Below are 15,457 nucleotides of genomic sequence, written 5' to 3'. Positions count from 1 at the left end.
AGCATGATGACAAGGCGCCATTATGTGACCTGTAAACATAGTTAGGAGCCCAGCTTGGCATTTCCCTGAAGTACTGAGAGCAACCAGAAATTTGTACAAATGTGTGGGAATGAGGGGCATTGCCTCCAATAACGTGTAAACCTCCTGGTCTCATCTGAGGGTTGTGCAAAAGAATGTGAGTAATAGAGAAGCCATCTGGGAGAGGAGTGAACTTCCTCCTGGGAGTTCGGCCCGGTGAGATAATTCAGTCTAATCCTGACTGATTATTTGTTCACTTGCCTATGAGCTGCCATATTTCACACCCAGTTGTTCCAAGTCTATATGCCACCATGCGGAAGTGTTCATGGTGTCACCGTTTACCAGGTATGAACATTCTCTAAGAGCCAACGCAGCACCAGTGTGAAAATGGCTGTCCTCTCAAAATGCCTCCACTTCCTCACTGGCCAGTCCCTCCTACTCTCCTGGGGTTTGGCTAATTTCCACAGAACTCTCTGGAAACTTCCTTCAGGCAGCTCATAAACATTCTTCCTCTTGTGAAATCCCAGTGGCCATGCTTCATCTAGTTTTTCCTGGGCCTCTCTTCAGATGTGTTAATAGTTCTTCTTTCTGAACTTTCCCTCTCTGGGTATTACCATTTTCTGGCTCTTTTCCCTTCTTCCAGACTGTGTTTCTCACAGCTTAATATGTAGACATTACCTACTCTCTCTCCTTTCTCCCTAGAACTCATTCACAGACATAACCGGATTTCAGAGCAGAAGCAACCTTAGTTATTATCTAGTCAGCTTCCTTTTGCAGATGACTTCATCTCTGACTTCTCCACGGATGATGACTACTCATTCATTCATTCAACAAATATTGCCAAGGGCTTCTGAGTACAAAGGATGGGTGCCATGAGGGAATACGACAGAGTTTGCAGGTTGGCAAAAGTGTTAGGACATGCACCGGAATAAGCACCATGCAAGGCCAACTGTGAAAAGTTCGAGAAGGCAGGAGTAAACTCAGAAACAGAACTATGGTGTTCAAAAGAGAGATGGATCAGGTGGAAGGAAGGGAGTGGGATGGATAGAGCAGGACTGGGGGGGGGGGCGGCGTTCATAGAAGAAGTGGTTTCTGCACTGGGTTTTTTCAGATTTGGCAGGGCCAGAACAAAGGCGTGAGGAAGGGATGACCCTGTGTGGCTTCATGGAAGCCTGAGCTGACTCCTCAGTGAGCCCTCGCTTGGCTTCCACACGGGGGAGCAGTGGTAGATGAGGTGGGGAAGGCAGCCACGATGGGCTGGTGGGGAGTAAATAAATAAAAATTAGAAATTAAATAAGTAAACCAAAATTAAAAATAAAAGGAGCTGTTTTTTCTCCTTTGAATCTAGACTGGTTCTGTGACTGGTCTTGACCAGAAGTGACATTCAGGGACTTAGCAGCCCAGGTTTAAGAGGCCTGGCAGCTTCCATTTCCTTCTTCTTAGAATCTTCACTTTGAGGATATTCCTTCTTGGAACCTGGTTGCTCTGCTGGGAGAAGCTCAAGCCACACGCAGGCCACATGGAGGAGAATGGAGTTGCTCTAACTAACAGCTCCAGCTGAGCTCCCAGCGGCCAGCCAGCCCCAGCTGTCAGCCATCTGGGTGAGCCACCTTGGATGCTCCAGCCCAGTCAAGCCCCTAGGTGTCCTCAGCGGACACGGCCTGGAGCGGAAGAACCTCTCAGCTGAGCCTAGTTAACTCACACACTTGTAAGACATAATAACGGCTGATGTTTGTAACTCTGACTTAGGGAGTGGTTCGGATATGCAGTATTAGATAAGCAAACAGCCATCTGTCCACCTTCACTTCACCTGCTCCAACTAGAGCAATGAAAAGAAACGCATCTCCTTTCTAGCGGCCAAGCTGGCAGGTGTGAGGCCTAGGAACTGTCTCCATCCAGTAGAAAGCCAACAGAAAAGAAAGAAGTTGACAAGAAATGAACAGATGCAGTCAAGCTGCTCTGGACAAGCTTAGGCTCTGATTCACGTTGGCTTGATTGGCGTGCCCAGCCCTGCCTCCTCTGTTGAACCAGACCTTCCCCCATTTACCTCCGCTAGTTCGAGTTGGGTTCATCACTTAAAAACCAATAAACCCTGATTAAAATGCTGGCTCAGCGTTTCTAGGAGGACTAAATCAACAATGCGTGTGACCACACCTGGCCCACAGCAGACTTTCAGTAAAGCAGAGTTTTCTTTCTCCTTTTCTCTTCCCCACCTACACCTGCACTCTGAAGACGACTCTGGTTGAAAGAGGGACATGAAGTGCATAAAATGTAGGGGTTTTCTTTTTACCCTCAACTACACTGTGAGCTACTTGAAGATAGGGACTGTTTCCTTCACATTCATATTTCCCATGTCCAGAACAGGATCAAGCATGGAAGGGAGACTCTGAAAGTGTTTCTTGAAAGAGAAAGTGAATGAGAGGCCACATCTCCTGAGACCAGAGAGAAGAGTCTCAAGGGTTGTGTTATGTTGAGGTAGAGAAGAGGAAAGTTAAGGGAAATCACAATGGGATGATTTGGGTCCCTTTCAGCTTCCACACATCACCTCCCTCCAACCAGACACACCCATGGCAGCCATAGAAGCAAGTCACAATGCTGGCTGGATGATTGTTCTAGACAGTGTTCTCTGTCTTCTCTATCTTTCATCCCCACATGCTGGTGTCCCTCTTGCTTCCCAGGAGCCCTGTTCCTCACTCACCTCAGGCCCCTCCAGACTCAGTGCCCTTCTTGACTCTCCTCCCAGGGCCTTGGGTCTTAGCTCTTCTGTATAACTTCTGGGTCCGTCTACTGTTCTGAGTTAGGACTCCCCATCACCTCTCCTGTCCCTGGTCCGTTGGTTCACTGGGTAGTTCATGGGGTGGGGGTGAGCCTCCCTCAAAAGTGAGGTGTGTAGGTGTATGTATGTTGCATGAGCTCAACCCTCTCCAATAACAAGTAGTAGTTTTGACTAAAACAAAGGGTGGCCCTTAGGAGGTTGCATGGTAGAGTGATCAAAGAGCATAAGCTTTAAAATCAAATTGTTATGAATTCAAATCCCAGCTCTGCTTGGCTATCTATGAATTGTGCAAATGTAAACAAATTACTTAATCTCTCTGAGCCCTGGTTCTGATTGTCCTGGGACTTAGAGCTAAAAACCAGAAACAGCATTCCCTACCTTTCAGGACTATCCCAAGAATTAAAGCTAAAATATGTTGAGTGCCTTGCCTGTGGTAGGCACTCCCTTATTAGCAGCTCATGTTGTTCTCAAGGGGGGAGATAAATCTGGGTTGTGGAATGTCACAAGGAGGTTGAACTCCACCAGACTGTCACTCTCTTGCTTAAAACCCATCAATGATAAACTGGATTTCATCAAAATTAAAAATGCCTCCTCTTTGAAAGACACTGTCAGGAAAATAAAAAGGCAAATATTCACAATACATAGATGTGAAAACGGATCTAAAGAATTCATATAATTCGTTAGTAAGAAAACAATTTTCAAAGTGGGCAAAGATCTGAACACTTTACAAAAAGAGATATAGTAATGGTCATATGAAAAGAGCGTCAACATCTTTGGTCATCAGAAAAATGTAAATTAGCACCATGACCTATCCCATTAGAACGAGTGACAATACCAAGTGCTGACTAGGATTTGAAATAACCAGAACTCTCGTACGTGGCTGGTGGTAGTGTAAAATGGTATAATCACTTGGGAAAATAGATTGGCAGTTTCTTATAAGGTTAAAGATATATGCTTATCACATGATCTAGTAATTCCATTCCTAGAAGGAATGCAAAGAAATGTCCATAAAAAGACTTCTACACCAACGTTCGTAACAGCTTTATTCATCATAGCCCCAGACTGGAAACAGCCCAAGTTCTGTAAACATGTGGATGGAGAAACAAACTGTGGCATATTCATATAATGAAATCCTACTCAGCAACAAAAAGGCATGGATTACTGATACAATATGGATGAATCTCAAAAACATTAGTTTAAGTGACAGAAGCCAGACACAAGAGAGTATAAACCGCATGAATCCATTTACAAGAAAGTCTAAAACAGGCAAAACCATTCTGTAATAACAGAACACGGATCAGTGGTTACCTGAGTTGGAGATTGAAGGGGGCGAGCACTGACTACAAAGAGGCAAGAGAGAAGCATTTTGGAGAGTTGAGAATTTTCTGTGTCTTGATTGTGGGGGAGGTGACACAAATGTACCTATTTGTAAAAACAAACGAACAAACAAAAAACCGGGGAAATGGACACTTAATATGGGTGCCTTTTATTGTGTATAAAGTTGAATTTTATTTTATTTTTTATAAAGTTGGATTTTATTTTATTTTTTAAAGATTTTATTTATTTAACAGAGAAAGAAACAGCGAGAGAGGGAACACAAGCAGGGGGAGTGGGAGAGGGAGAAGCAGGCTTCCCGTTGAGCAGGGAGCCCAAGATGCTCGGATGCGGGGCTCGATCCCAGGACCCTGGGATCATGACCTGAGCCGAAGGCAGACACTTAACGACTGAGACACCCAGGCGCCCCTATAAAGTTGGATTTTTTTTTTTAAAGATTTTATTTATTTATTTGACAGACAGCCAGCGAGAGAGGGAACACAGCAGGGGGAGTGTGAGAGGAAGAAGCAGGCTCCCAGTGGAGGAGCCCGATGTGGGGCTCGATCCCAGAATGCTGGGATCACGCCCCGAGCCGAAGGCAGACGCTTAACGACTGTGCCACCCAGGCGCCCCTATAAAATTGGATTTTAAAAGAGCAACTGCAGAAGAAAAAACCTGATTGTCAGCTGATTGGTCAATGGCCGTATAAAAATATACTAAATGCTTTAAAAAAATTTAACTACACTGAGATACCCTTTTATGCTCATCTATGAAAAGTCTGACAATATCAAGCACTGGTGATGGTATAGGCCAATGTGGGAGTGCAAAGTAGAGCATCCACTTTGGAACGTTATTCCCTATTATCTAGAAAGTTGGATATTGCTACCACGCAGCAATTGTGCTTCTATCTACAGACCCCAAAGGAACTTTTCTGCGCGCACACACACAAGAATATTCGGAGCAGCCTGGTTTGCAATAATGAAAACTGTAGCTATTGTAAACATCCAAAATAAAGAGAACAGATGTGTAAAGATGATGTAATTGTGTACTGGGATGCTACACAGAGTGAACCTGGTTGCATTACTACAATTACTGGCTGCAAACATACAACATGAATGTCACCAATATTATGCAATAAAAAGAGTAAGTCATAGAAGATACATACATATATTCTATTTCTATAAAGCTCAAAGTCAAGCAAAACTAAATAACATATAAATACATGAAGCAAAACTAAAAAAACAAAAAGCAAAAAAACGAAACAAGACAAACTCCAAACTCAGGATGGTGGTTTCCTCTGAGAATGTGGGAGGGAAATGGAATCAGAAGGGGCAAAAGTGACCTTTAAAGTTATCGATGATGCCATTTTTCTAAAAGTGGTGAGCATGTGAATGCTCAATTTATTAATAATTTCCAAACCACACATATACTTTATATGTACTCTTTTGGATGCACAGACATTTCACACTAAAAACTTTAAAAGGGAACGGGGGCGCCTGGGTGGCATAGCGGTTAAGCGTCTGCCTTCGGCTCAGGGCGTGATCCTGGCGATCTGGGATGGAGCCCCACATCAGGCTCTTCTGCTATGAGCCTGCTTCTTCCTCTCCCACTCCCCCTGCTTGTGTTCCCTCTCTCGCTGGCTGTCTCTATCTCTGTCGAATAAATAAATAAAATCTTAAAAAAAAAAAAAAACTTTAAAAGGGAAGTATTGTCATGTTGGGCTAAACACAATAAGCCAAACATGTGCCTCCTACAAAGGACACACTAAAAACAAAATAACATAGAAAGGTTAAAAATAAAGCAATGGGCACAGTTATATCAGCAAACACAAACAAAAGAAAGACACAAGTAGCAATGCTCATGTAAGACAAATTAGAATTCAAGGCAAAAAACATGAGTGTTATTTTATACATAGATACATGCAATCCATGATGCAATATTATCAGCCACAAAGTGTTAATGAGATAAATAGCATAGCCTCGAAATATACAAAGCAAGTAACAATAGAAATAATCAGGGAAAACGAGGCGTAATTTTTTATTTTTAAATGTCATATGGTAAAATGAAACCGTGTGGGGGTATAGTTCTATGAATTTTGACAAATACATAAAGTCATGTAACCACCATGATCAAGATACAGAACAGTTCTATCACCCTCAAAAATGCAATCATGCTGCACCTTTGTAGTCAAACGTTCCTGCACCTCCAATTCCTGGAAAATCTTTCATCTGTTTTTGGTTCCTATAGTTTTCTCTTTTCTATAATATCATATAAATGGAATAATATCATCTTTTGAGTCTAGTTTCTTTCACTCAGCATAATGCCTCTGAGATTCTTCCAAGTGTTGCATGTATCAATAGTTCATCCTATTTTATTGCCGAGTAGCATTCAATTGTATGGATGTACAACCATTGCTTAAGATTCACCCAGTGAAGGGCTTCTGGGTAGTTCCACCTTGGAGGCATTATGAATAATGTTATAAACATTTGTGTACCAGATTTTGTGTGAACATAAAATTTCATTTCTCTTGGGTAAGTTAACTTTATAAGAAACTGTCCAAATTCTTTTCCAAAATGTATATACTGTTTTGTATTCCCAAATAGTAATGGAGCAAAGTTCTTGTCGCTTTGCATCCTCCCCAGCATTTCGTACTTGAAACATAATCTTAACACATCACAGTCAGTAACAGTACATACACTTCCAATTAAGTATAAAATAGACATTTGGACAATATGATTACAACACAATTTAGGTTGAATTCATAAATATTTCATGTCAATATTTATACACGATAGTGAAAACATCTTCGTTGCAAGAATCCATGGAACATTTATTTTTATAAGATATTCTTTGAGAAACAGAGTGCGCATGTGTGGGGGGTGGTTATAGAGGGGACGCAGTGAGAGGGAGAGGTAGAGGGGGAGGGAGAGGGAAAGGGGGAGAGAGAATCTCAAGCAGACTCCCAGCTGAGCACAGATTGCTGAACACAGAACCCACTTGGGGCTGGATCTCATGATCATGACCTGAGCTGAAACCAAGAGTTGGATGCTTAACTGACTGAGCCACCCAAGTGCCCTGAGAATCTGCAGAACATCTGCAAAAACAGATCATACTCTAGGCCACAAAGAAAACCTGTATTCATTTCCTAACGTAGAATCTGTACCACAATGTAATAAATGTAAAAAATAATAAAAGATTTAAACCGCAATAAAAATAACTGCAGAGGTCACAAAACATGTCAAAATAACCATTACTTTCGGTCATAGGGGTATTTTTAAACTTAACTAAAGACTGTGTAGAAAATAATGAAAATAAGAGCACTATTAAACTACAAGCTCAGGTTGAAATGTTTTTCTTACTACATTTTCCTTATTAAATTAGGAGGAAAAAAGGAAAAGATTTCCCAAAGAGAACACTGAGGGGATTAAGAAAACCCAATATTGTGACTGGTTGCTGTTCTCTCTCCTGGTAAATCAGGCTCTTATAGGGCAGTGCCATATTAGTCTCCATTACAGTTCACCAACATGGGTTTGAGCTGCATGGGTCCACTTTTTTTTCAACAAATATCATACAGCACTGCAAATATATTTTCTCTTCCTTTATGATTCTTTTTTTTTTTTTTTTTAAAGAGAGAAAGAGGGAGAGGGAGAGAGCGCACAGGGGCAGGGGGAGTGGCAGAGGGAGAAGAGAGAATGACAAGCAGGATCCATGCCCAGGGAGAGCCTCACCTGGGGCAGATCTCACAGCCCGGACATCATGACCTGAGGTGAAATCAAGAGTCCGGTGCTTAACCTGCTGAGCCACCCAGGCACCCATCCTTTATGATTTTCTTAATAACATTTTCTTTTCTCTAGCTTGCTTCATTGTAAAAATACAGCATATAATGTATATGATACACAAAGTATGTGCTCATTGACTGTTTATGTTCTCCATAAGGCTCTGGTCAACAGTAGGCTATTAGTAGTTAAGCTTTGGAGGAGTCATAATTGAGCCAGAAATTTTCCACCAGTGGGTGGTGGCTGCCCCAACACCTCCCTCACCCCCTTCCTTGTTCAAGGGTCAAATGTGAAGAGTGTGCCTGGCGTACAGCAAGAGTTCGGTACTTAGAAGTACTTTTAACTTTCCCAAAGTCAGGCATTCTCTCCTTGGGGCTTCCACAGTTCATAGCTCGTTCATAGCTCTGTTTTAGCATTTATCAAAGCACTGCACTCACCTAAGTTTTCCACATCACAGCAGTCCTTTAAAAGCAATTATTCACCACTCAGAATGTGCCAGGCAACTGACATTATTTCATTTAATCTTCACAACACCTTTTTTGGATATTCCTGTTTTCCTCAAATTGAGGAATTTCCTCAAATTCCTTTTTTTTTTTTAAGATTTTATTTATTTATTTATTTATTTATTTGACAGAGAGAGAGAGACAGCCAGTGAGAGTGGGAACACAAGCAGGGGGAGTGGGAGAGGAAGAAGCAGGCTCCCAGCGGAGGAGCCCGATGCGGCGCTCGATCCCAGGACTCCGGGATCACGCCCTGAGCCGAAGGCAGACGCCCAACCGCTGTGCCACCTAAAATTCCTATTTTCATACAACAAATTCGCCACAAAGTCAGGATCTGGTTGCACGTACTCTACTTTCAAGGACAGGCTCTTTTTACCCAAACAGGTTACTTTCAATTCAGGAACAAGGTTAGATTGTCACCTTTATATGCTGGGCTCCTGGCCAACCTCTTGGCACTGAACATCTCAAAGAAGTGACTGAGTTGCGTCCTGTTCGTAAACTTTCCTTTGGTGTACTGCACAGAGATGCGCTCATTATAAGCCGGGGACCTACACACGGAAAGAAACCCAGACCCGCGGTCTTTCTTTGACTCCCATCTCTATGGTTGGCATGTGACCACTCTATACTCTGGAGGACTCAAGCGAGAGCAGCCGCTCCTTAGGCTATTTTACAGCACGTGACCGGAAGTTTCACTTGCTATTGGTTAATGCCAGTAAGGCCCGCCCAACCGCCTCCCGTCACCTCCTTTAAGTAGAAGCCGGCGGCCCCAGCTCGGTCTTTCGGGAACTGTGAGGCTGAAAAGGTGAGGTATGTCTGTGCGGGGCCCTGGCGGGTCGGCCCTGGAGCCGGGTGGGTCGCGGGGGGCCTGCAGTGATGACATTCCAAAAAAAAGCACGTGTTAGACTGCTGACGCGGGTGATGCGAACTATAATCTGAGCCGGGCCCCCGGGGTTGCGGCGAGCAGGGAACAGGCTTGCGGGCGCACACTCGCTAACCCACCGCTCTCGTTCTTTCAGGTTCCGCCGGGCCGAGGACGTCGGATCTCCCTGTTCTCCTCCCCTAAGACCTTTCCCCGAAGCCCGTCAATAAAATGGTTTGAACCTAACACCGGTGTTGGGTGTTCTTGCGACGCGCTGCCTTTGAGCCCCCGTTGCGCCTGCGCGTGGCGCCGGGGGTCAGGCTGCAGCGCCAGAGTACGCGCTTGTGCATAACTGGGGCCGCCTGGTTCCCCCGCCGGCGGCCCTTTTAACCGCGAGCTACATGGCGGCACCGGGCTGCAGGGGACGGGAGGTTTTCCGGGGGGTTGCGACGACTCCAGGTTCGGCCTTCGCAGCCAAGGTTGAAGCGCCCTGGAGAGACGTCGGGGATCCTGTAGGCCCGGTTACTCAGTGCTCCGCACGTTCCCGTACCTCTCCTGGAAGTCCTGTCCTCCGTGATCCTCGAGACCTGCCGGTTAACCGCGCCGTGGATGGCCTCTTAAGGGTGGGGGGAACCTAAGTGAGCAGTTTAAGGGCCCCGGGATACTTAACAGGAACTGGTTGCAGTCTTGATTTTGCATGAATTTAACTTACCTGGCTAAGGTGTAGCAGCGACCCACTTAGAAAAACTACCATTGACAGCCAACTGCTTGTATTGTATACTGTGCCAAGCACGGGGATAAAAGCTTTGGACAAATTAGCCCAGTTAGCCTAAACAAGGTCGCTGTAAAGATGAATTAACTTTTATGCATTACTGGGCACATCAGGCACCTAAGTAAATGCACACTCCTTTCCCAGTCCAGATGATTGGTGGTGACAGCCATCTCTCACCTGGTTTAGGTGAGATGTGCATCAGTTCTGAGTACAAGGCAGCGCTGCTGAAGGGCAAAGACGGCACGAGGGCAGTGTTGAAACTGCTTTGGCTTGTAGTAACTGCAGGGTGCTCCAAGTTAACAGGATTAACGAGGCTATTGAGGGTGTAAGATCCAGCACAGAAACAAGACTGTCCCTCAGGTTTTGAAAATCCGCTGAAGATCACACATGGTGTGGTGAGGATCACCTTGCAATATTAGAAAGCCCATCTGGTGATCACCCAGGAAACGGAAGCTGCTTTGGCAGCTGAGTGCCCAGGCGACCTGTACGCACCCTGTGCTCTCCCTACTATCCAAAAAGGATTCAGTAGAAATAACTTGGATGCTTATCTAGTATTTGACATTGAAATATTTATTTTGTGAAACAACGCAAGCGATTGTAAATCCCCACATAACTATTTGATTAAGTGCAATAGGGTAGTCGTGTAATCTCTTTACACAGTAGTGCATCTAGTCCTTTGCCTTTAGTTATTGCACAAAAATTATAGACCAGTGAACAAGACATGCGGACTGACAGGCAAATCGGCCTACACACTGAGAAATTAGAACAGTACACCAACTGGAATGATCAAATAATTTAAGTCAAATGTTTTAATGGTGCAATTAAAGTAATCAAGGGTTCAAATATACTTTTTCAATATATTAATTTCTTTAAAGTCATGTTCAGGCAAGGTGCTGTTTAAAAAACCACTATTAGCTTTGTCCACAAGATGTAAGTTATCAAAAGTTACCCACGGTAGTTTTGATGTTGAATGCAGCTTTAAACAATAAAAAATTGTGTTTTAAGAGTACTTCTCAAAGCAAATTATACACCAGGGAGCCCCCAAACTTGTAAACTAAAGATTCTGACACAAATGCACAAAATAAGATTGGCAACATTAAAGAAAAGGTCACATGAATTTTTATATAATGTAGTGTTTAATGTTGAGCAGACTTGGTCTCAACTCTCAAAGGTGATAGAGAGTTCTCTGTTTTGGCTGTCAGAAGAGGAAACTGCCCACAACCTCAATATCCTAAACCAGTTAGATTAACAAAGCATTTAGATGTCTATATAAAGCACAGAGCACATAGGAAGTGGCAGATAGAAAGATGTGGCTCTGGCTTTCTGCCCCCATCCCAATCCACTCATGTGCAGTATTTGATATTTTCACATACGCTCATGTCTCAGGAAAACATTGGGAGTTAGAAACCAGGTGATTGTATCTCCTTGGTAGAAAGCTTGGGATGGTTTGATCTCATGGCTTTACCTAATGTTTGCATAAATCCCACTCTCCCCACCCCCAGCTGATCATATGTTAGTGTATGTTCTATGGCTACTTGCTTCCAAAATGCACAATATGAAATAAGTTGCTATGCGTATCTCTTTATCATCAATGAAATGGTTCACAAAATTCCACTCCCCACCCCCCCACACGTTCCCGAATTGACATTCTCCAGGAGTGTGGAGGGCTGTCACCCACAAACTGTAGAAGTGAGAAAACGTTCCATTGTGCACTGGCCGCCTGAGGAAAAGCTTTGGAGGAGTCGAGGCAAGGGGAAAGCCTTCCAGTTGTACCGCTTTGCTCTTAACTGTGCTCTTGCTGCCACAAAAACTGGTAGACTCAAAAAAGCCATGGTGTGAGTCATCTGTAACCTCTGGATCCACTGTGGGGATTCTTCCACAGTCTCCTCTGCTGAGTCAAAGCTTTGCAGCCAGCAGTCCAGACACCAGCTCCTGGACGCATGGAATGACACCTCACAGTGGAATGGGCACCAGCAGGCAGAGGGCAGAAGCTGTGGCACGAGGAGAGGCCAGTGCTCCAGCACGGATGGCAGCCGAGAACCCCACACCTTGAGCTGGGTCTCCTAATACTGGGAAGGTCAGATCTTCACCCATCACAGCTGATCAGCAGCCTCCACAGGTGGGTCTTTGAGGAGGCAGGAAGCAGAGCGGGGGTCCATGGCTGAGTGCATTATAGGGATATAGACATCATCCATGTTTGGCATGACAAAAACTTTCTGTAGAAAGAAATAGCCATGTTGAAGAATGCTTTCTTTTTGCAGGCTGTTACCCTACTCTGTTCTGATAATTTTAGGTTTTAAATAAGTTTTTTTTTTTTTAAAGATTTTATTTATTTATTTGACAGACAGCCAGAGAGAGAGAGAACACAAGCAGGGGGAGTGGGAGAGGAAGAAGCAGGCTCACAGTGCAAGAGCCTGATGCGGGGCTCGATCCCATAACGCCGGGATCACACCCTGAGCCGAAGGCAGACGCTTAATGACTGAGCCACCCAGGCGCCCCCTAGATAAGTTTTAAAAGTAGATATGAAACAACTGTTTGTGCACATTCTAAACTAGTTTCTCTGCCCCATTTTTAAAGAGTTGAATCACACCAGCACATGAACACAAGAACCCAGGAAGTCAGCTCTGGGGCAGAAGCAGCCTCTGATCTCATGTACATATGATAAAATTACTTCTGAATTCAAATATATTCAACACTATTACTTTAAGAGAATTGGCTTCACCTGCTCATAGTATTTCCAAATTGCTATATCCAGAACACAAATTCCATGTGAATTTATCCATTTAAATCTTTTTTTTTTTTAAAGATTTTATTTATTTGACAGAGACAGAGACAGCCAGTGAGAGAGGGAACACAAGCAGGGGGAGTGGGAGAGGAAGAAGCAGGCTCATAGCAGAGGAGCCTGATGTGGGGCTCAATCCCAGAACGCCGGGATCACGCCCTGAGCTGAAGGCTGATGCTTAACCGCTGTGCCACCCAGGCGTCCCTATCCATTTAAATCTTAGCAACAAAATGTAAGCTAATTTTTTTCACCCAGAACCAAAGCTATATATGAAAGAAATCCTACTATAATGAACATATGAAGAATAATCAATTATTGATAGTAATGGTGCTTTGCCTATCCTGTTTGTAAACTAATTTTAGCTAGTGAATTTTGGCAATGGATTCAGTCTCCAGTAATGCCCTCTTACAAAAGCATACACAAAAGCAAAAAAAGGTGGCTATGGGAGGTTGTAGCAATTACCCATCAACTTACCAACTTGCCTCAAAAATACCAGGTGCCAGGGCGCCTGGGTGGCTCAGTCAATTGAGTGTCTGACTCTTGATTTTGACTGAGGTCATGATCTCAGGGTCATGAGCTCTAGCCTCGAGTTGGGCTCTGTGACAGGCTTTGCACTCCGGAGGGAGTCGGCTTGAGAGTCTCTCCCGGTCCCTTTGCCCCTCCCCACACTCTCTAAAATACATAAACATTAAAAACAAAAACAAAAAAAACCCAGGTGCCAACCTCTGCCCCCTTGTCCTTTCTTTGTGCTCCTTGTACCCCAATATCCCTGAAAGCAAGATGACGCACTCTAATGCCTGTTGTAGGATCTAGGGAAAAGGAAAAAAACTAAACTAAAGGCTGTCTTTCCCCTCACCAGGTTCAAAATACTTTTCCACTTGGTGACATTACTAAGCGTTCCAGAAACTGGTTTTCAGTTAATGTTAATCCATAGCTTTTAAATACGAATATAAATTTTTAAAGGCAAGAGCTCAAAATAGGCCACTGTAAAAATAGGGGTCTCCTTCAAAAGGTGAAACTCATTTACGAAGTAAATTGTCTGGCAATCCATAACACCTTGAAAGACAACCGTGCCTCGGATATCTGATAGTTCATCCCAGAGCGTCGGCTACATTGCTATTAGCTTTGGTGGCAGAAAGCAGAAGACAGGCTTGGAGAGTGAGCTCTGGCTTAGTGAACCCACCTCTGGGGCTTCCTCTGAACTACTTCACAGGGTTCTGAGGATAAGGTTCAGGATTTCCGAAACTGTACCTAAAGTGTTATGCACGTTTGGTCATGATGAGTACTTTCCTGGGATGAGGGCCCACAGCTTTCATTAGATTCTCAAAAGCAGATCCTGACCCAAACGCACTTCAGAACCTCTGTTCTACCCTGAGCTTTGAGACTCTGGTGAAATGCACACCAGGTGACACCACGCATTTACCTGAAACTCTTGTTCCAATTTCTTCTCTATCCAGTCTGTCACATGAACTAAAGTCACTTCTCTCTCTCCAAGTTTTGGCCGAGCTTTCAGCTCCACATATGGTGGCTTCCGGAAACCGTACCTTTTAGAAGAGAAGTAGTAAACAACTACATTTAGATGCAAAGACAGGAAGCAGACAAGTACCAAAAGCAACCACTGTTATTTACCCAGGGCTTCATCCCTTGTAAATGTTCCCTTATCTGAAAATCCCCTCTAAAAATGATTCAAGGCAGCAAACAGGAACTGTAAGCTTCCATGTCCCTGGACCATGTATAGGGCTGTGATGATCTGAGAACAGTTCTGACAAGCTGGGAAATTTAGGAAGCACCACTGGAAAAGTCTGACCTGGGCGTTGTTTTCTGGTTTTTTGTTTTTCCTGAAACGGCAAGGATCTTTCTTGTTTCTATTTTAATAAAGGTAGTATACGTACATTACAAACCCCCCAAAATACACGTGTACAAAGCAGAAAGTGAAAGATACTGCCTCTCTCTGAATCTTACCCCCAAGACAGGACCACTGAGAAGCAGGGTCAATTTTCCCCACACCCTAGTGTGCATATGTAAACAGAGGACATTCTATAATCTGCTGCTTCATTCCATCCCCCAAGCATGCTTATGAAGGCTTCCCAGTGGAGCAGACTGGCATTCAAAACTGTTGGTAAAGGACCCAGACAAGAGACTGTGTGCTACCAAACTACTGAAAAACTTCCATTTGTCACACATCAATGTTTTAAAAATCACAACAAAAATGTCAAATTGCTATCAGCATTTCTAAACACTCTCAAGAGCTATATGTAACGTTATGGATTCATAACAAAAGCGCTGGGTAGAACTACCCCCGAAGCCTTTAATATTATCTTCCGCTAAGCAGTAGCACCTGTAACTGACACCTCTTAGAGCAGAAAAAATGTATCAACTCTCACTATTAAAAACATATTTTTTGTTAGGTTTGGAAGACTGTACAGTAGAATATTAATTAGAGGCTTTTTCCCCCCTCCACTTTTTTCATTTGTTACCAATCACTTTTTTTTTTTACAAAGAAAATATTACTCTCTAAAAATAAAATCTAAAAAGGTATTTTAAAGTTTTTACTGGGAAACACCCGTATCATCCTCAAATGGCTAGTCAATTCAAAAACTGTCTTCTGATCATTCTCATAAACCCTTCTGAATGCCAGGGTTATGAGCCAGCATGATAGT

The 15,457-nt window shown here is 43.6% G+C and overlaps 1 protein-coding gene, 1 long non-coding RNA gene and 2 other non-coding genes across 4 annotated transcripts in view; 3 read left to right on the top strand and 1 right to left on the bottom strand.

Annotated features, from left to right (window-relative positions):
• The first annotated feature begins 7,756 nt into the window (after positions 1–7,756).
• Positions 7,757–9,489, top strand: LOC103665642. Its single transcript, XR_569328.2, has 2 exons — positions 7,757–9,191; positions 9,401–9,489. It is a non-coding gene; the product is annotated as an uncharacterized LOC103665642 (long non-coding RNA).
• Positions 9,252–9,322, top strand: LOC121105073. The gene has a single exon (XR_005837503.1). It is a non-coding gene; the product is annotated as a small nucleolar RNA SNORD104 (small nucleolar RNA).
• Positions 9,490–9,514: 25 nt separating the features above from the next.
• LOC121105087 lies at positions 9,515–9,648 on the top strand. Its single transcript, XR_005837517.1, has one exon. It is a non-coding gene; the product is annotated as a small nucleolar RNA SNORA76 (small nucleolar RNA).
• Positions 9,649–10,564: 916 nt separating this feature from the next.
• Positions 10,565–15,457, bottom strand: part of TEX2 (testis expressed 2) — a 99,913-nt gene continuing 95,020 nt past the window's right edge. The window contains exons 11-12 of the mRNA XM_040640396.1: positions 14,221–14,341; positions 10,565–12,231 (exon numbers count right to left, since the gene is read on the bottom strand). Of these exons, the coding sequence (XP_040496330.1) occupies positions 12,109–12,231; positions 14,221–14,341 (244 nt within the window). The 3' untranslated portion in view covers positions 10,565–12,108. The remainder of the gene's footprint in view (positions 12,232–14,220; positions 14,342–15,457) is intronic.

This window comes from Ursus maritimus, unplaced genomic scaffold (genome assembly GCF_017311325.1).
Source record: "Ursus maritimus isolate PB19 unplaced genomic scaffold, ASM1731132v1 scaffold_24, whole genome shotgun sequence".
In the NCBI taxonomy this organism is placed as follows: Eukaryota; Metazoa; Chordata; class Mammalia; order Carnivora; family Ursidae; genus Ursus; species Ursus maritimus.
Note: the sequence above shows the minus strand (reverse complement) of the source record. Positions and strands in the feature narration are given on the sequence as shown.